Source organism: Hippocampus zosterae, chromosome 6, assembly GCF_025434085.1.
Source record: "Hippocampus zosterae strain Florida chromosome 6, ASM2543408v3, whole genome shotgun sequence".
In the NCBI taxonomy this organism is placed as follows: domain Eukaryota; kingdom Metazoa; phylum Chordata; class Actinopteri; order Syngnathiformes; family Syngnathidae; genus Hippocampus; species Hippocampus zosterae.
In genome coordinates this window covers 6,799,834-6,819,927 of record NC_067456.1, presented here as the reverse complement: position 1 = coordinate 6,819,927, position 20,094 = coordinate 6,799,834, and the positions used below count along the sequence as shown (strand labels likewise).

Genomic DNA, 20,094 nt, shown 5'->3' with positions numbered 1-20,094 from the left:
ATCTGAGCCCAGATTTCAGAGTCAAACGTGGTCAGATTTACTGAATGAATGAATGTTTAATTTTAATGATGGCCGAAATATACATATACATTGTTAAACGTTGCGTTAGGTTTAGCAGCATCATAAAACACGAATATTGGATATATATATACTGTGTATATATATAAAACAGTTCCTCAAACAGGATATAAATAATGTTTCTATATATTCTTGACACGCCAATATTAAACAGACTCACCCGCCACTTCATTCGCAACATAATCAAAGAGATCCACGACAAGAGCTGTAAGAAAACAGCCGGCCTTTCTACTGGATTGCGCTACACGGCCAAGCGAACCGAGTCCATGCCGCCGTCTCTTTAAGCTTTCTGTTTGGGATTAGGCCGCCAGGAGCCCGGCTGGAAGGTGTTGGCCGTGCTGGTGGGTTCCTCGCCGAGTTCCTGCTTGCCAAAGCTGGTGGCGGCCGCATGGCCCGCGGCCACTGTCCTAGACGGCGTCGCCAACAGGCCTTGCTCGTATTCCTTCGCTTTCAGGGCCAAGTCTTTCTCCTCCACCTCCGTGGCCTTCAGCTTGATCTGCTGCCTGTAGGCCTCGTTCTTTGTCAGCTCCTGCGTAAATACACACGGACCATCTTTTTGGTGAATATCTGGCACAAGTTGGATTATTATTCACATTTGCTGCGTTTTGGTGTTGTGTGATGCGATTTTAAAAACAACACTTGTTTGGCAAAGTCCACCAGAATTGATCATGGTCAGGTGGACTTGAAACTCTCAAAATATGTTATCTATATATATATATTGCGCGTCGTCCCGCACGCGGTCTGTCCTTCCGTCTGTCCCTTTTCAAAACGTACCTACTTCACCGCGCCACTGCGCCGCTCAGGCAGTGGCTCACTACGATCGCGCGGGCATCTTAGCGAAAAAATGTTGTCTACCCACAAGCATTGCAATAAAATTGTTAGTTATTTAGTAGAGCTAAACATCTCTTTATTTTCGCGATAAGCAATGAAGATGAACAAAAAGTTGAATCAAGCAACAACACTTTTGTGGGCCGAAGGCCCACCTTACCAGCCTTCCGCAGGAACTAGCTGATGAGCCGCCCTCCGGGCGGCGAACCAGCTAGTACAGTATAAAGTCCCTGGATAGCGGAAATAAATGTCCTCTAAATTGGTGTCAACAATCTTAAAAAGAAGCTTCAATCGTGAAAATGTCATTGTCGCTGCTCTCAAATGCTACGAGCATGTCTGCTGAATGCGCGGAAACGGTCAACTGTCAATCAAGAACCACTGTAATGACCTGAAACAGGTAAAAAGAATCAGTCTTTCTCCTCCGATTTCTATTAGCAAAATGTATTAGTCCAAAACTAGGCTATAAATATAGAGAGCAAACATATTTGACCATATTATCATATTTGTCAACATTTATTTATTTACACTTCATTTTGGGATAGGCACAGTGCACATTGATCATGTCTATGTCTGTACACTTCCTGGATTATAGCAAAACAGCTAATTTGCATCTATGGTTTGGAAAAATGACCTACAAATAGAGGACACAGAAAAAATAAATAAAATAAGAACACAGAAAGTGGAAAAAGAGTTGAATCCTACATTTTCCACAAATCTCATAACACTTATATTATTTTATATATTATATATATATTATATATATATATATATTATATATATATATATTTATATATATATATATATATATATATATATATATATATATATTATATAATATATAATATTTTCACATGAATTTAATTTACAGGGTCTTTAAATCACATTGAGAGAATGTGAGAGAGAACGAGATATACAGCGAAACTACAGGATAAATATAGAAAGAGAAAATGAAATGAGACGACGAGAGATAAAGAAGCAAATCGTTAGATAAAGTGAGATAGAGCTATCGATAGAGGGTAAAGATAAAGAGAGATTCATATCCTTACTCTGCTTTTCCTTTTTTGGTACACAAAACAGCATCTGCTCATGTGTTTAAAAAAAGCAGAGGCAACTCAAAAGTGGCACTGCCAGGAACAAACGCGCATGAAGTCGGACATTTATTACAATGAGTGAAACGTCTAATTGTCCACGCTTGGAAAGTCCTGCTCAACAAACATTCCTGCTCGAAACCACCCCGCATCACTTGAGCCATGTCATAAAAAGGCCCTGCCGACTGGGCCGCTGCTGCGTCGCGCTGGCCTGGAAAAGCGAGCGGCGCGGCCAAAAAAGCGACACTTTGAGGGGACGACGGAGACAAACATACCGAGCTGCTTTTCCAGCCTGTTAATGACAGGATTTAATCCAATCAATTTAGGTCAGAATTGGACTGGGAAGAGAGAGGCGTGACAAGGGGGTTTAGGGGAAATGTGCCAGGAGCGAAGCCTTGGTCGGTCCAGCTGTAGACGAGCCGACACACGGCAAAGAAAATTGGAATAGAATGTTCTGGCACAGCGGTGGGGTAGGGATGGCACATGCCCGCTGGCAAGGAGAGACGAGTGAGCGAGGGATTTCCGATATAGAGCCACATTTCGTTGCGGGGCCGAACTCGTTTCCAGCATTCTTGCGTTTAAAGAGCAATTAAAACCCAGAGAGAGTGACACGAGGGAGAGGACGAAAGAAAGGACCATCCTTCAGCATTCCAACTGAACACAGAGCCAGAATAAAACACACACACACAAAAATAGGACCACATGACACACACTGGCCTTATGCGTGAAACGTCCATCCATCCACTTTCAATACAGTTTATTGTTATTGGATCACAGGGTGAGCTCGAGCCACTCCCAGCTGACTTGGGCGAGAGGCGGGGTAAACGTGCATGTGCTGCTCAATATGTGTAACGCAGGTGAAACGCAAGTGCACATGCGTCATGTGGAGGCAGGCGAGCTCCCTTGAGCGAGACGGCGTGTGTGCATGGAAGCCTGCGGTCAGACCGAATGCGAGCTGAGCGTTTCTGGTGGCGCCATTTCCACATGTACTCAATGCACTTCGCACGGTTGTGTGCCGGGCGGCGCGGATGGAGCGTTGGAAGCGACAATTTTGCTTGTTCTTCCATTTTGCTAATGTGAAATTTTGGTAGCCAATCATACTCAAAAACAGAACAACAGACACACAAACAAAAGTTAAAAACAAAAACAGCATAATGTGTTCATTCATTCATCTTCCGAGCCGCTTGATCCTCACTAGGGTTGCGGGGGGTGCTGGAGCCTATCCCAGCTGTCTCCGGGCAGTAGGCGGGGGACACCCTGAATCGGTTGCCAGCCAATCACAGGGCTCACAGAGACGAACAACCATTCGCACTCACACTCACAACTAGGGACAATTAAGTGTTCAATCAGCCTGCCACGCATGTTTTTGGAATGTGGGAGGAAACCGGAGCACCCGGAGAAAACCCACGCAGGCCCGGGGAGAACATGGAAACTCCACACAGGAGCTGGACTCGAACCCGGTACCTCTGCACTGTGAAGCCGACGTGCTAACCACTGGACTACCGGGCCGCCCGCATAATGTGTTGTTCATTCATTCATTCATCTTCCTAACCGCTTGATCCTCACTAGGGTCGCGGGGGGTGCTGGAGCCTATCCCAGCTGTCTCCGGGCAGTAGGCGGGGGACACCCTGAATCGGTTGCCAACCAATCGCAGGGCACACAGAGACGAACAACCATTCACAATCACACCTAGGGACAATTTAGAGTGTTCAATCAGCCTGCCATGCATATTTTTGGAATGTGGGAGGAAACCGGAGCACCCGGAGAAAACCCACGCAGGCCCGGGGAGAACATGCAAACTCCACACAGGGAGGCCGGAGCTGGAATCGAACCCGGTACCTCTGCACTGTGAAGCCCACGTGCTAACCACTGGACTACCGGGCCGCCATAATGTGTTGTTGTTTTACAATAATGTGGGACAATATCATTGCTGTCTGTTGGACTAAGAGTTTGACAACACAGCCAGCTTCTAATACTTGCCGGGCACCGAATGAGGTGTGGGGAAGTTAGCATATCTGGTGAGTGTATTGACTTGTTTACAGCTGATGAAGTGTCAGCCAAGATAGCATTTAGCAGCCAAAGCTACACAACCACTAATCACCAGATTTAACCAGCAATGTTGAAACGTTTTTGGTTTTTTTTTGTTTGTTTTTTTTACCAACGGCAAATGTTTCCAAATACATGGGTTTTTTTTTCATTTTGCTAGCTTGTGGGTTTAATACCAGCGTTACGCGACCGTGATTTGAAATGTGTCAAGAGTCCATCATGGATGGATGTAACGGAGAAAATCCTGTCACTTTTAAAAAATATACATTTTCCAGCCAAAAAAAACCCCCAAAAACCCGGATGTATTGTAATATTTTGGGGGATTTTTTCAATTGTCTAGCCCGCCACAGCCAAAGTGGCCCACACTTCAGTACTGGTCTGTTGGCGACCACTGGCGTAGATAAAGCGCAATGTAAGTGCACTCCAACTTTAACTTTTACAATTAAGGTCAAATCAGATTTTTCATTTAATGGACTATAACGTGGTTATTCTTTTTTTTTTTTGGAATAGTGACATGAGCCAGACTCAAATCCATTTGGAAGTCATTCGCTGGCATCAACAAGAATAGCGACAAATCAGTTGAGACTGCGTTTGCCTTTACCTTTCTACTTACAAATTTTTGGACATCGTACTATCATCCACAGGTGTTGGGGGGAAAAAAAGTCTATTAAGAGAACGTAAGAAGTAAAAAGTACAGACATCTTTATACAAACACAGGCAGTTGAAGTAAAAAAAGTCATCAGAAAAATAAATATTGACGTAAAGCGGCCCGAAGATGCCTGAAAAAAAAAATCGACTTCTGTACTGCATTTAACTAGGACATGGTGGTTATTTTAACGCCGCTCCCAAAAGTTTCTCGTTAGAAAGCGAAGGAGAGAAAACAAATCAAAAGCCTCTCCTTTCCCTTGAAAGCCCCCCCCCCCCACTCCCTCCCCCCAAGAGTCCAAGCATCATCACAGCAGGGAGGCTGCTGCTGGATGGTGGCAGGGGAGACGTACCTCCACAGAGGGAGGCTCCTTCCGTCTGCCTCGGATCCAAGCTGCAGGAATGAAGGGAAAAAAAAATACAAATCGTGAAAACACCCACACAAACAAAACCTTCAGTCATATTTAAAAGTAGCAGCAGACTTTTTTTTTAAGGGCGCTACAACTTTTTGATGGTCGACTTGTTCTCATTTGGAGCTCTCGCTCCTGAAGTTGGACAATTCCCAATTCAAACGTTTTCCGGGGGTAAAAGTAACTTGAGAGTCTCAGCTCGTGTTGTGCGTCATTACGGCGCATCTCGTAATACGTACGGCGCATATTTTTTGCTCTTTGGCATTTATGGGCAACCTTCCTATGGGGTCTACAACAAAAGCCAAACGCTGCAGCTTTCAATATTTTTGTAAAAAAAAAAAAGATTGGTTATCTCTGACTCAAAGCGAAAACAATGAAAAAAAGGATCCATTCTGATCTCGGAATTTGAAAGCATACACATTCTGTCATCTGCCATCCGTGGCTTTGTCCTTCCTTTTCCTTCTCTCTTTTGCCCGTCTGTCTGTCTGTCTGTCTGTCTGTCTGTCTGTCTGTCTGTCTGTCTGTCACATCCCCACACGTTTTTCCTTTTTTTTTTTTTTAAAGAAGCTCTATTTTGGCTGAGCTGGCTGCATAGCCTAGCAGGTTCAAGGAAGCCAAAGAGAGAGTGAGAGAGAGATTCCCTAACTCTTCCTCCAGCTAGCGCGGGGGATTCTGGGCCCTCTCTTTTATCCCTTTTCTTATTTGCATGCTGATGAAAATGCATGAGGGATGGGGCGAAGCGGGATGAGGGGTTTAAGGTGGATAAAGCCAGCCTGAGACAGAGGGAACCGTTTGTATCCACTTGTAAGGAACGCTAGTTTACCCGCACGCTTGCATAATGCCCGCAGAAGGTGTCTCTGATTAAAAAAAAATAAAAGTATGTTCCCAACCCCCAACTTCCAATGCGAGCGTAGAATTAAAAGCGGAAAAACATGACGGAAGGGCTCATTTCGATGCTGAGAGAGAGATGGACACTCACCATCCCACTCGATGGGGATGTTGCCTTCCATATATTCGTGCTCTGAGGGATTCGAGGCCTCCACCAGCCTCTTGGCACGGACGAGTCTCCCTGGAACAAAAGGAGAGGGCGTACGAGATGATGCAAAGCGGTACAAACAAACAACAATGCCGAGTCTCACACACACACACACATATATCCACACGCACAAGCCCCCTCCTTGCTCACACATAAATACACGGAGGAATGACAGCGCTGTGACAGGCCATGGATGATTACCTCGTGGCCCCCGGGCCCTTCTCCTCAGATCTCACTGAGTGGCTCCAAATCTGGGCTAAGCCTTTATGCAAATGAGGCTCCCTTTCACCCGACCAACCACGGGCCCCATCCGACCGACTTTCACCGACCAGCTCTACCAATGGCGGCGCGGCGGCTAACAATGCCCTCCAAAATCAACATCAAGCCGCGCAGGAGACAAAAGAGGTCAGATATCACAGGGAACAGTAGGGAAGGAGGGGGTCGGCACGAGCCGTGCGGAATATTAAGTGCTCCCGTTCCCTATCGGTGTACGGCACGAGGCTCGCCGGCAGCGAGGCCGCCACCAATTATTTTGGTGGAAATGTGCTGATTAGACAAGTTTGGCTGGCACACAATGACAAGAGAGATGGCGACGAAGGAGGAGGGCATGCGGTGAGAGAGAATGAAAGGAAACGACGGTGCAGCTTTATGTGGCATGCGAGTGCTTTGTTTCCGCAGATTCCCCCCTCACAGGTAGTCGCATGTCCGGCCAGACTCCCCCCTCCCCACTCACCATCCTCCCTCCGGTGACAAAGAATGGGCGGTCGGAGGTAAAAGGGAGGCAGTCATTGAAAGAGTGCGAGAGAGCAAGGGAGAGTGATGATGCATGGCAAAACATGGCTAGGAGGAGAGAAATGGACGGGCAAGGAAAACAACACGCTTCAAAACACAGACAGACAGTCAGGATTCCATCAGTGCTCAGGCGTCAGCTGACTGGACGCGGAAGGATGGCCTTGATATTAGCATCGCTGCGGCGCGAATACATAAGTACATACAAGGACACGCCAAGACAAAAGCGTTTCGCACCAAGCGGTGTTTGGTACTCGTTTATTTGCCTTGACTTCGCACATGTCCAACTGACAACCGGTGGGGCGTCCATGTCATATTAACCTCCCTCTATTTTCCTTTCACAGAGTTTCAAAACGAGCTAAACTAATAATGCAGTGGTACCTTGACTTCAGAGTTGAATTTGTTCTGTGACCACACTCATATCTCAAATCACTTTGGTCCCACATATGCACACGCCTAACAACTTTTGCTGTTGAAATGAATGGAAATGCTCCTCCAAAAGCTGTCACCTTATCATGGAATAAGTTTTTTTTTGCCCAGACGTGGGTCACCGGGGCCCCCCCATATGGAGCCAGGCCTTGAGGTGAGGCTTGAAATCGAGTGCCGGGTGGCTGAGCCTGACCAGGGCCAAAGGCAGGGGACCTTGATGGTGACGGTCACTGGGATCGAGAACCTCTCGTCTGAACATTTATCCTCATTCTGAAGTTAGATGTATCCGTTTGCCATTATTATCATTATTATTATTATTATATTATTATTATTTTATCAGTGTTTGTCTTGTATGTTTTCATAAGCTCAATTTTGCTGCGTCTACCCCAAAGAGCGCGACGGTAGAAATGTTGCGTGCATCGAGGCCATTGAAAACAGAAAGACAGAAGGAGACTCACGCTCACACGCATTACTTTATCACATCAAATTGCTCAGTTTAATCGATTGTTGGGTTCCACCCCGGATTTAACGTCATATATATACGGTATATATATATATACCGTATATATACAGTATATACACACATACAGTATCCGCACAAACTGTACGGCTTGGTTGTTGTGTTAGCATGTTTGCTGTTCGGCTGCAAGAGAACAAAAGCCGCTTCCGTAATGATGCCTTACAGAGTTGACGCTATACTTTCTGTGCTCACCTATATAGTAATCAGGTCAGCTAATTAGGCTAGCATTGCTTTGGTTCTGCTTTGCTTCCCACTAGATTGTCACTAAAGGTTGCCTCGACAGCTTCTTCCTGATACACAGGTCTGGGGGAAAATAAACAAAACAAAAGAGGATAGCTTCTGGGATCCTCACGCTCGCTAACGTCAGATGTCTTCTGAGAAATTGTTTCCTAGAACACCTCCACCTCCCACCCTCCATGATTGCAGAACAAAAACAAGCGCCAGCAAACAAAAGGCTGCGGTCTCCAGGCGCGGCAAGCAAATACATTTAACAGGTATGCTAATTATGAACAGATCCCCATCTATATTTGCATTGGGTGTGGGAGGCAGCGGTACAGAAACGGTACAATTATGACACAGCCCCCACAAGAAACATGTTTCGCTATCACTAATGCTGAACTAATTCGCTTACGGAGAAGCGAGTACCCCATCCATGTCGCTTTCCTCGGCTTGGTTGCATTCTCCCATTCCGACATGGCTCTCCTCTTGTCTCGTTACTTTTGCAGCATGACTAAACCCCTCTGCCCACCGAGGCATGTATCCCTGCATATGAATAACATATACAGTATGAACATATATTTATGAAACCCAGCCGATCCTCCCACATATACACATTGGAGGCGGGGAGGGACATGAAGCTCGACTGGTGCTCTGCTAGTCACCTCGCATCTAGGAAAGCGGCACCAAAACACGCTCAGGCCGTGGTGACACAACCACCACTGAAAATGACAAGGGAAGCCACCAGTTGTTGAAACTAGCAAAATACTTCACGGTGCACTGTTACACTCAAACTCCTCTACAACGAAACCTATATGGGCGAAAATACCCCCTAGTGTGAAAAAATCTTCATGCATGAAAGCCATTCCAAATTTTCTGCTCCCCCTAAAACGAAAATTCCCCGTTGCGTATTACGAATGGTTTTTCTCTGCCCTTGCCTCGCAATGAGGTTCAGTACAACGAAAACAAGCCTTCCGCAAAAGTCTAATCCAAGGAGTCAAGAAAAGAAGAGCTCTGACGCTTGAAGACGGTAAAATTGATCAAAATGAAAGATGGAGGAAGCAAAGTAAAAGACATCATGCAAGAAATGGATGCAAGTCCCCCATTGTGAAATTTTTTTGCTGCAAACATGATTTCGTTGTAGAGGAATTCCACTGTAATTAAAGTGGAGAAGTTACGCCGACAAATAAATAAATACAAGCTACACTCACTGTTCATAATTGTACCTTTTCAAACAAAAGCTGAGTGTTGTTGTTTGGCTGCTGTGCTTATATCCCTGAAAAGCATTATCGGGCGACTTTGACCCGTCTTCACCTGAATTGGTATGAAGGCCATAAAACCGAAGGACAAGAGGAGACCGCGGGTAAGTGTTGCGGTGTTGCAACATGGATTCCCATTAAGACTTTAATAGCTTGCATGTGAATCACGTTAAGTTGCCGGTTGATGAAACCCCAACATTCCCTGTACTTATACTTAAATTAGAAAAGCTTTTACGACAATCTAATGGAGAGCTTTTATTGAGAATTTGATGAATGTAATAATATAATATTGACTGCTATATATTATATAGTTCTATTAGTGAATTGCATTACAATTACAGTACAGCTCATCATCATCCGGATAGAACATTGGCATGCCCTCTACAAACCCAAGTAGTTTGGCGAAAGTGCCATCCGTGCACTCCTAGAGTTTGAAACATTTCCATACAGGATTAGGTCTACGGATTTGTGTAAATACTTGAAATCAAATGATTTTCGTAAAAAACAGCCACAGTTATTCATTGATTATCACGCCTACCTTTTTTGCAAATCCGGTTGAGAAAAGTTCTTTGAAGTGCTTGTGACAAGAACGCTCGACACCGGCGTGAAATTCATTCGCTTGGTGAGAACGCAACTTTATTGTTCCAATTTTATGATCCATTTACGTGCCCTATTCTTTTCTTTTGGTCACTCAAGCAACGGTTTGCCTGAATGTGAACAGTGCAAAGCCACACAGCGCCGAGGCATTTCACCGAATAGCTCGATACAATGACAAAGAGCAGTTAACGGGACGATCAACAATGCAGTACAATGGCCGACTAGTACTCGGCATTCTGGTCGTTCTCATCGGACACTGCAGGAAATAAAAATCCATCCATTTTGCCTTTCAATGATATTTGTTTTTCTTAACATGCTACGCCTGCCCCGAGGTCCTCTGGTGCCCCCCAGAGGGAGGAAAACCTCCAGTTTACAGTGACATGATTGACTTGAACTCCACTGACTGACTTTATACATTTTCTGGTCACCAATTCAAAGTGGGAGAGGTGAGGCCCCCCCCCTCCCCTCCAGCGAGAGGTGAGAGAGGCATGAAGGGTGTTAGCAGCTCTCGATCTCAGCGGGACCCTTGTGACAGCTCTGCCATCTCATCACTCACTAGGGGGAACCTACTTACCAATATGCATGCGCACACACATAGATGCACACGCATAGGCTGGTGAACAGGCAGATTAACCTGAGGGACAGGAGTGAGGGCGCTGCCTCTCACCGTGAAGGACAAACAGCAGCATTGCGTCGGGGAGCGAAAGAAGGGGGCGGTGAGGTGGGGGGGGGGGGGGGCTCCGGCAGCTGCAGGAATGAAATCCCGCATCATTAATATTCATGAGCCATCTCACCTGTCTGAGTGCAACTCATCTGCGAGCCCGCAGGTGGGGGTGGGGAGCGAGAAGACTTCGGGGTGGGGCGGCGGCGAAGGAGGCGAGATGGGGGTTGCCGCGGCAGCAGCGCGGCGTGCCAATCGAGTGGCAGGCTCGCTAGAATAAGACGCCGCGTGTGTGCTCCGGGAGGGGGGGGGGGGGGCTGCTCTTTGAACCCTTGGATTACACCCTGCTAAACTCTATCAGCTGCGCCAACTCACACACTGTCTCTTACACACACGATCTCGCACGCACGCATACACACAACCCCCAACTTGACACATCATCTCCCAGGTGACTCCCGCCGGGGGCGACCTAAGAGTTTTTTTTTTTTTCACCTCCGCAATGCCGTGGCGGGTGTCCCTAGACTCACTCTTTTGATGACTCCTGCAGATGTCAGCGAAGGGGAAAACAACCCGACTGGAAACATCTGGAGAGAAACTGATAAACAAATCATCTCGCTCCGACGGGTGGACCAAAGCCTCGTCGGAGATGCACCTGACTCGCAGCGGGATAAAAGAGCGGGGAAGCAGGAGCACATTTTCAAATCGCAACTCCCTTGAATAACACAGATGCTTTTAAGCTACGCAGCCCCCAAAAGTATGTTTTGAGCACAGCCGAGTCGCTGACTGCTAGTCTGCCGAGTGTGCGGACACAAAGAAGAAGCGTCTGAACACAATGAAGAAGCGCGACGATGTGCGTGTGGCGTCACGCAGGCTGAACAAAAGTGTGGCTTAGCTTTGCTCAAAGAAATTGCTAGTCGCCTCAGTGCTGCTCTTGCAATAAAATAATGTGCAAATTAACACCTCTGGATGGATAAATGGAGCAGAGGTCAAGGACTTCTTATAATGGTGTTCCACCATTGGTGTCTTTCATTGCCAACGCAGTAACTGAATCATAATTTATGCTTATCAAGGGGGTGGGGGGGGGCACTGTTAAGAGGAAGAAAATGAATGGATGCAGAAATCCATTCTTAAAACTATCGTCAGTTGTAGCTGTAAAATACACTGAAACTCGAAGCATTCCTTCTTGAAAGCGTACCGTGGGTAACTGGACCGCAACTGAAGATTGTATGAAACCAAACTGAATGTTGTGGAACAAAAAAGGCATATTGAAGAAAAGCCCATCTGTACGCCTGGGCAGAGGTTATTTCATTCCGCAGGAATGGGCACCAATGGGCGCATGGTAATGGGCGGCCTTATGAAGATGGAGTGAGCCGATAAGCATCAGTGATACCAGGGAAACCAGGTAACAACCCCGACTTCTCTTGCCTCCAATCTCTAATCTAACTGGGGAGGTGGGGAGGGATTGTGTGAGGCCCGTAACCATGGTTACCTATTAGCTGTGAGCCTCGTGACACAGAGAGAGGTTTAGAAGGAAAAAGGCCAGCCGTTGTTTTGCATCCGCTGTGGAGGGAGGAGGAGCTTAGGCGTAAAGTAGGCCTTCTGCCGCTTGTACTTTATATATATACATTTTTTTTTCCTCTGCGTACTTTTAAATTCAGCGCTCATTCTGTTTGTCCCCGCCGCCCCTGATGCCGCTGAGGCTTGAGCGAGTCGCGGCAGCATAAAGCAGAATAATTCATATAGAAGTGAAAAAGAAAAGAATGCTGATTTCCCCCGAGTGTCACTTTTAACTAAACGCGGGCATGCTTGTGGGGAGGAGGGATACAGTACCCCCCTACTCGCTTGAAGTCACCACAGTGGAGGGAAAAAGATTGCGGCGAGTCAGGAAGCCAGTGTCCTTTTGTGTAACCCTCACAACCCCCCCCCCCCCCTCCGTGTGTGATGTCCATCCACAGAGTTGTCCGCCCCTTTCCATTCACCTCCCTCACGCTCATCCAACCTCCTTCTTCTCTTTCCGTTGCACCTCCAGTCCCCCCGCCTCCATTAACCTGCCTCCACCTTCTCCCGCCGGCCCCGTTCCACCCACTCATTTCACCCTCTTTCTGTCAAAAAGCCTCCTTTCACTTTCACTCTCACCATTCTTCCCCTCCATGCCATCCGCTCGGTAATTTCACCCTGGATGTCAGCATCTCCCTTGTTCTTTGTCAATCACTTTTTTTCATTCTCCTTCTCCTTCCTGCACACAGGGCCTTATCACTCCCTATTCCTCTATGCCTGTCTGCTTCATTAAAATATTCAGAATAAGCGGCGAAGGGCTGTCGGCTTGTGTGCCAGTCGGGACCTTTCGTGACAGGAAGCCCCCTCGGGTGGCGCAACATCTTGCCGGGCCATCTGAGATGGGAGCGCCGCGGTTGGTGAATTGCATCTCTGCAGAAAGCAGTTGAATTCTTTTGCAGCCTTGCCTCATTGTAATAATTTTGCGATTTTGATCGGAACTGGTGGAAAAATAGTCACTGAGCAGAGGCGGACCTCACATTTGGTCCCTGGGCCTTCAGTGGGCACTGACTTAATACACCTCTTGGGACTGCCACTATGACATTGGAGAAACAATCAATTCTAGACAGCAAGGCGCTAATTTTGGGGAGAAAAAAACCCTACGTTTTTCTGTAGCGCATCAAGTTGTTGATTTTTTTTTGTCTTTAAGTTTGACCTTAATAAATTACGCTAAACAGACAGAAGAACACTCCACACAAGGATATCACCATGGACAATTTCCAGTGTCCCCCCTGCAACTTGATGCCTGCCGTAGTACAGAGACTGACCTGTGGATGGCAGTATGGTGCCACACGGCATCTCAACTCAACAAAAATTCTGGATATTCAGCTCACGGCAAATAAAATCAATAAATATAAACACTCAACACACCGTTCACCACAGCATAATCACGGAGGATAATTTTCCAGAGACGTCCAATAATGAGGTCTTTGCTGAATTGGTCTTAAATTAGGCCGTGTTATGTGTATTGGTGTACTGTGCCCTACTAAAGTATGCAGGTGTATCTAATAAAGTGACAAGCGAACACGTACTCGCGTTCAGGACAAAGACTGGAAGTTTGAACCGTGGTGACATTGGCGGCTTCGCCCTACTTATGATGCGCTCCCACCGGAATCGGTCTCCTTTTATCTCAGCGTCAGCATCCATCTTTCCAAATGCCTTTTTAATTTAGTAGTTAAGCCACTTCATGATGCTCCATCTCACACATACGCACACGTGCCTACACTTGGCAACCGGCACCGTGCGAGATCAGCCAAACGCCCGCGAGTCCCGATAACAATTAAACACCCTTCATTTAAACCTTGTGCACCGCAAAGCTGCTGATCAATTAGCATGATTTACTGTAGCCAGGTCTGAACATCGCCAATGCGCGGCACCCGGCACCTTGATGTCCTACTGTAGGGTAAGACCTTCCTTCATGACACCCGGGGGGACGACTTGTGGCAAAACAAACAACCATTTGGACCGGCGTCTCCCTCGGCTGCGACTCTTTCCATGAAAATAAGCGGCTTGAATCAACGCTCTGATGACACGCGGCCATCTGTTGTTGTGTTAAGTGTGTTAAGGGCATGAAGCAGGGTGGGGGGGAAAAACTACACACAATCGCCGATTCCTTTTAAACACAAAGCCGATACAAACGCGCGCACACACACCTCCCTAGCAGTCCCGGGAGTCGGCTATCCTGAAATAGCCGAGCGCAGGCCTTCTCAGATTGGACTTCATAGGAGGGAGCTAGCTGATCAAATAAATAATAGACAAAAAGGCAGAGGGATAGTGATGGTGCGCCTTTTCTCTGACGCAGCGTGGCGCACCTCTGAGGAACCTCTGAATCCCTTCCATTCTCCGCACACAGGGAGAGAGGAGCGATAGATTAAAACTGCATGGCAGACGCCGCTAAAAATGAATAGGGCTAAAAATACTCCCCTTTTCAGGCAGACATGAAAGGAAACTGCCTTTCCTCTCTGTCCGGTATTGAGCAGCCATTGATTCCCGGAGACAAAAGGCTACACCTCCTCAAAGAGGTAAGAAAAATAGCAATCATACAGGCAATTATTTTCAAATGCGCCTGCAGCGGCCGATAATGTCAGGCGCCTCTTTTCTTCCGAAATAAAAAAAAAAAGGAGGCAACGGCAGGCGTCGGGAGCTGCAGGCGTGCCGCCGAACGAGGGCTCGTTCGTCTTCGGCTTTCATCTGGTTAGCATGACACGGCGCCCCATGCAGTGTAAGGCAGAGCCGGCCGGGCCTGGGGAGCGCACAAAAAGCAGGAGAGGGAGTGGAATGAATATTGATTCCATATTCATGTGGATGGAGCCAACAACAAGGCTCGGGAAGACCAGTGGATGGACAGCCAGTGGCCATAGACAAGCATCAGCGGGGGCACCGTGGACCGGCAGTGGGGATCTATGGTTGCTCCCTCTCCAGGCACCCACTTCACACTGAGGCCTGTTCGTTTTGATGTGAGGCACTGGAAGGAACGAGGCGGGGGGGGTTGTCCACTGCTGAGCTCAACCCACTCCACAATGCTGAACCACTCTTCTGTACTGAATTGCAATCTTGGCTGGCAAGGCTTCAAACGGGAGGGCTGAAAAGTCGAGCGACAGAAGGAGAACGCGGGCCAAAGCGAAGATGGACTAAGTGGAGGGAAATAAAGAGGCCTCGCACCAGGGTGGAACCAAGGCCGGCCGGACATAATCACAAACAAAAGTCGAAGAGCGGACAATGTCCAAGGTTCGATGAGCCGCAACATGTTCATCTGACCATTTGGAATGAAAAATCAGAATGTGTCAAGTCACTGTTGGTCCCGCAGGCATTTGTGGTGCGCACCACGATGTACCATATGCACGGCAAGGTTCCAAGCCTCCAGTTCTCGCTTGTTTCAAGCTACTAGGACGCCATCTGCAGGAAAAATAACCTGAATGTGTGAAATCGTTTGGTGCGGGTGCTTCTCAAGGTGGAAATGACATTCGGTTCGGACTTTATAAAGACGAAGGGAAAGCCCCTCGAGCCAACTCTGTGGTGACCTGGCTGTTATGTTCAATGAACCGACACAACTTGTTCTAATAACACATTTACCAGTGAGCCGCTACGACAAAAGGGGATGGACGGTTTCGACATTCTCCGAGACGATTTCACCATGCAACAAAGAAGGGGCGAAGGTTCAAGCTCCGTTTCTTTTTCTCCCTGTGTCCCACCTCGGCGCCCAGCGAGTGAGACGCCGTGTCTGCTGCTCTTCTTTCATGAAAGCTTGATCACAGGGATCGAGAAGCTGTCTAGCCGTTGCAACAGTGACATCAACATCCTCAATCCTAGTTTGTAGTATATGCCTATACTATTATTATTCTACTATTGGCTAACTTTTGTGTTTTCGTGACCTCGATTTTGCCGCATCTGCACCATACAGAGGCAAACTGACAATAAAGGTGTTGTATTCTATGTATTAACGATTTATGTCGGGCACTTGGTGACAGTTGTGGTTAATTTGTGGTCTATTCACAACTACAGTATTGCCGTGCAAGTCGACGTACACACGGAATTGTTTGCGCTGTAAAATTACAAATGGCTCACGAAATCAGATGCTTGGATCGCTTTGCTGACACTTGGATAACTGAAGCACGTAGAAAGAAAGGCAAAGGTGTCATTTATAGTAACTTGACGTCATTCCAGCCGACAGGCAAAGAAATAACAAACACATGCTAACGTTAGCATCCCCTGTTGCTTTGCCTTTGCTCTCGACGCTATACTATGACTCTTTCTGTCGATTTGTTCGTAACACAGGTTACAGTTTTTAGGCACCGGTGGTTCCGCTTAATAAATGTCCAATTTAGAAGATCAGCCAAACATAACCTCACGCTGTTTGCACTCGGCTGCGGGATAAACAAGGCGGCGCGGTCCTTTTAGTCCCCTCTCGGAACAACTATTAAAGTCTTCATACATAGTTTACCACACGCAAGATTGCTTGCGCCCCAGTTTTCCAAAGTTAACAGTCCGAGAGAGGTAGAAAATGGGAGCAGCAAGGCATGGATAAAGGTAGGAGGATGGACCACAAGCACTGGAGGATGAACAAATGAATAGAAAGAAGTAGGTAGAGCGGAGAGAGCCCTTGCTCACCCTGCCTGAACCGACCGCTGGTATGCGGCAGAGGGAGAAAAAAAAAGCCCCGCGGCCCAAGCCTCAAGGCCCTGAGCCCACGCTTGGCCTATCAGTTTAAGATCAAAAAGAGCTCGCTTTAGCAAGACATATGGACTGAATAATGCATCTGCTTTTATTTCCACCAGCCTGCCCCGGACAGAGTGGCAAGAAAAAGAGGATGACATAAATACGAGCGGCATATATTACGGTTTTTAGCAATGCATGGGTGTGCTCGCGTCCGTGTGTGCGCCTGGCGTCCGACGATCTGTTTGCTTCGCCGGGCAGGTAGTGTCAGTCATCGAGATTGGCCAGTCAGACGGTGGCCTGTAGCGTGATGTGGAAATGGGCTCGTGTGATGTCTCATTTGAATAGTCTGGCAGCCCGCAGCCTTGTAGTGAATTATAAATATGAGGTGAGCGCAAGTTTCCCCATCAAACTGCAAAGAAAAAAGGTGAAGCACAAAGTCAAGTTCAGTCAGAATGAAACCATGCGTGCAAGCCTGCTGGAGGCTGGCCTCTCTGTCCCTAGACTCAGACATAACTTCACACAAACAGTTAATTATTACTCAAAGTCTATCATCTATTTAATTACAATGTGCCCCACATTGTCTGAAGATGACTTTGGTGCAACGGGGCTGTTGAAGTGAGGGTCGGGTGTTAAACTGCACACCGCAGTCCCGGAATTGCATAATCACAGACATCATCCAAACTCTGTTACTTCTCTGATAACAGCTCCAAAGGTGGAAAATTGCTAGGTCGACTTCATTGCATAATTTGTTGTCAGAGACACTTATTCAGACAGTAAACTAGAAAAGCACGCGGAAGCGTGGAAAGTAGGGCTATTGGAGACCATGTATGTAAAAAGGCCTTTGGATGCGACCCCCCCCCCCCCCCGACCTCCAAAAAAGGGCTTGTGATCATACTCTCAAAGGCAGAAAATCGCCATATTGACTTTGTACCCTCGAATGCATGTCGGTATTGATATGTACAACTGAAAAAAGTACCGGTTGATAAAGGCAGCCGAGAAGAGGAGTCTAATACGACCTGGAAAAGCGGAAAAGTGACCGATAGGACCCCAGCATTCAGTGTTGATACAAAAGTGAGGTGAAACAAAGCGGAAAAACTCAGGAGGAAAAGTTTCCCGGTCAACTTGATACAGAATAGAGCAGCGACGTGCAGTCAGGGCAGGCAGGTGATGCAAAGCCCCCCACCCACCTCCCTATAAAAAGAGTTTTTAAAAAAACTAACTAATAAGGATTACATTCAATTATTTCCCGTTTTAGTTATCTGTGATTTACATTTATTTGATTTTTCAACCCAATAATGTCATTGATTTCATAATTAAAATTCATAAAATAATATGGGCGAGAAGGGAATGGCGGCATTGCATTTTCAGTGTTGACAAAGGCAGTTGGCACGTGCCCCCTACACAAGAGACATTGTGGTTTGTCTTGATATCTTCAACACACACGTTTTATCACACATGAGCTGCACACACTGGCGTTCAACAATCTGTCTGATATATTTAATGAAAATGAGTGACATATTTAGTCTTTCTGATTGGCCAGCAAAGCGACTGAAAACGCACGATGCCGCCAAGAACGTACCTTGTCGCTGCCAACAGTTAGCAGTGCTGAGCTCCGCTGGCGCAATGCGTAGAAAAAGCATGGCGCTCTTCCCACTGACATACATAACCACTGAGAGGAAGCCTCAGCTGGTTGAGGACATGCAGACTGAGGAGCCATCTTTAACCGGAAGTCCCTCTCTTCTATTCACTTGGAATTGTGTTTGGCTCCAATAAAATCATGACAACCCATTGAATTTTATCATCGATTTTGACACGGATTGGGTTGTTGGAAACCCCAGACGTATAATTATGATATCAGACATGTGGGTAACTTAACATTCGAGGGTTTTATAACATTAAATCTAAAGGTACGACTAATAGATAAAAAAGCAAAAATCAACCCAGCAACAACAATGAATTTGAGCCTACATTAAATATTCTTTTGGTTTTCTTGCCATCATATTGTTGACTGGTGTGGAATTTATTGAAGCACAAATAAAAACTTTGAAGACAAGTATTTCAAAGCGGGCCAAAATTGAATTGAAACGAGTCTTCTATTTTGGGTTCATATTTTCATATCCAACTCAGAGGAGTCAAATGCCTCACCAGTGATATACCTCAACGTATGTCACTGGAACATAGAGAATGGGGGAAAAAAAGGGAAACATGGCAGCTTTTACGGGCAGCACAGAACAAGATTCTGACACCACCTACAAAGATCAAATTAACGAGTGGGCTTTGTTGTACTGTTGTGTGTCGTTGCAATTTTACACTGAACAGCTACGGAGATGTACACTAGTGCCAACTTATGATACCATCTAAAAATGCACACAACCCCCCCTCCCCCAGGTTCATTTCGCCCCCCCCCCCCCCCCCCCCCCCCCCACTACGCGCATTGCTGCCTTTTGTATGGAAAATAACACTCCAAAAGGAGGTGGGTGGGAACAGAGCTTTACATTCAATGTGCAACGGGTTCTTGATTCTGTTATTGGTTATGTGGCTAATTATACGGGACCCTGACATGGAAATATTCTGTCTCCTAAGTGTTGTGGGTTTTCTTTTCATTTTTTCAAAGTTGTTAATTTTAAGAATGAGTTGGACCGGATAGCTAATACTGCACATGACTGAAATCATCAGATAAATATTGTTATTGAGCCTCGTACCCCATCTAGCAGTAAGTCTGGGGTACTGTACTACAGAGTTGGAAGGGCCACTTAAAACTAAGCACACTTTTTTGAAAGTTATAATTGCAAAAATCCACAGATGATAATTGGCCACGTCGAATGTCAATATGACTACGATAAACAAATACATAAAATAATTTGGAGCAACGCAGATAAGTCATCCATAATCAGCTGAGGTCATCCATAACAGATCTAATATCGTATTGTAGAGGGGGAAGGGACAGCAATAAGAAAAATGTGTACAAACCCACGCGACTTAAAAGCGTTCATTTGGGAGTTGTTTGACGAAATAGCATAGAGATTAGCTAAATTTTGCACACTTTACCTGTCCATGTCTTCTGTTCGGGGACAATGTAATATTTATTGCCCAGATGGTCCGTACCGACATGCTCTCGCACCACGCCGAACGTCCTCCGCAAAGCGCCGATCATTTTATTCATATTTGTAAGAAAAAGAAAACGATTTATTGTCTTCTGCGAACACTTATCTATCTGTTTGCACTTGACTTGTGTGGTTTATGCAACGCTTCCGGTAGGCGGGGAAATAAACTGCATTCTGA

General features: G+C 46.5%; 1 protein-coding gene and 1 long non-coding RNA gene across 2 annotated transcripts; one reads left to right on the top strand and one right to left on the bottom strand.

Annotated features, from left to right (window-relative positions):
* Positions 1 to 219: 219 nt before the first annotated feature.
* Positions 220 to 20,082, bottom strand: ndufaf2 (NADH:ubiquinone oxidoreductase complex assembly factor 2). The gene is made up of 4 exons (XM_052068480.1): positions 19,861 to 20,082; positions 6,075 to 6,164; positions 5,039 to 5,079; positions 220 to 607 (listed from the first exon to the last, which is right to left on the bottom strand). The coding sequence occupies exons 1-4, from the start codon at positions 19,973 to 19,975 to the stop codon at positions 359 to 361; spliced, it is 495 nt and encodes a 164-aa protein (XP_051924440.1). The 5' UTR covers positions 19,976 to 20,082; the 3' UTR covers positions 220 to 358.
* Positions 14,344 to 16,089, top strand: LOC127602393 (uncharacterized). The gene is made up of 2 exons (XR_007962786.1): positions 14,344 to 14,678; positions 14,778 to 16,089. It is a non-coding gene; the product is annotated as an uncharacterized LOC127602393 (long non-coding RNA).
* Positions 20,083 to 20,094: the final 12 nt, after the last annotated feature.

Excerpts from the sequence above, each read along its gene's own strand:
- ndufaf2 (XM_052068480.1), bottom strand. The coding sequence starts at position 19,975 with ATGAATAAAATGATCGGCGCTTTGCGGAGGACGTTCGGCGTGGTGCGA. Across the intron at positions 5,080-6,074 it reads CATCCCCATCGAGTGGGATG|CTTGGATCCGAGGCAGACGG; the intron begins GTGAGTGTCCAT and ends TCATTCCTGCAG. Across the intron at positions 608-5,038 it reads AGGAGCCTCCCTCTGTGGAG|GAGCTGACAAAGAACGAGGC; the intron begins GTACGTCTCCCC and ends GTATTTACGCAG.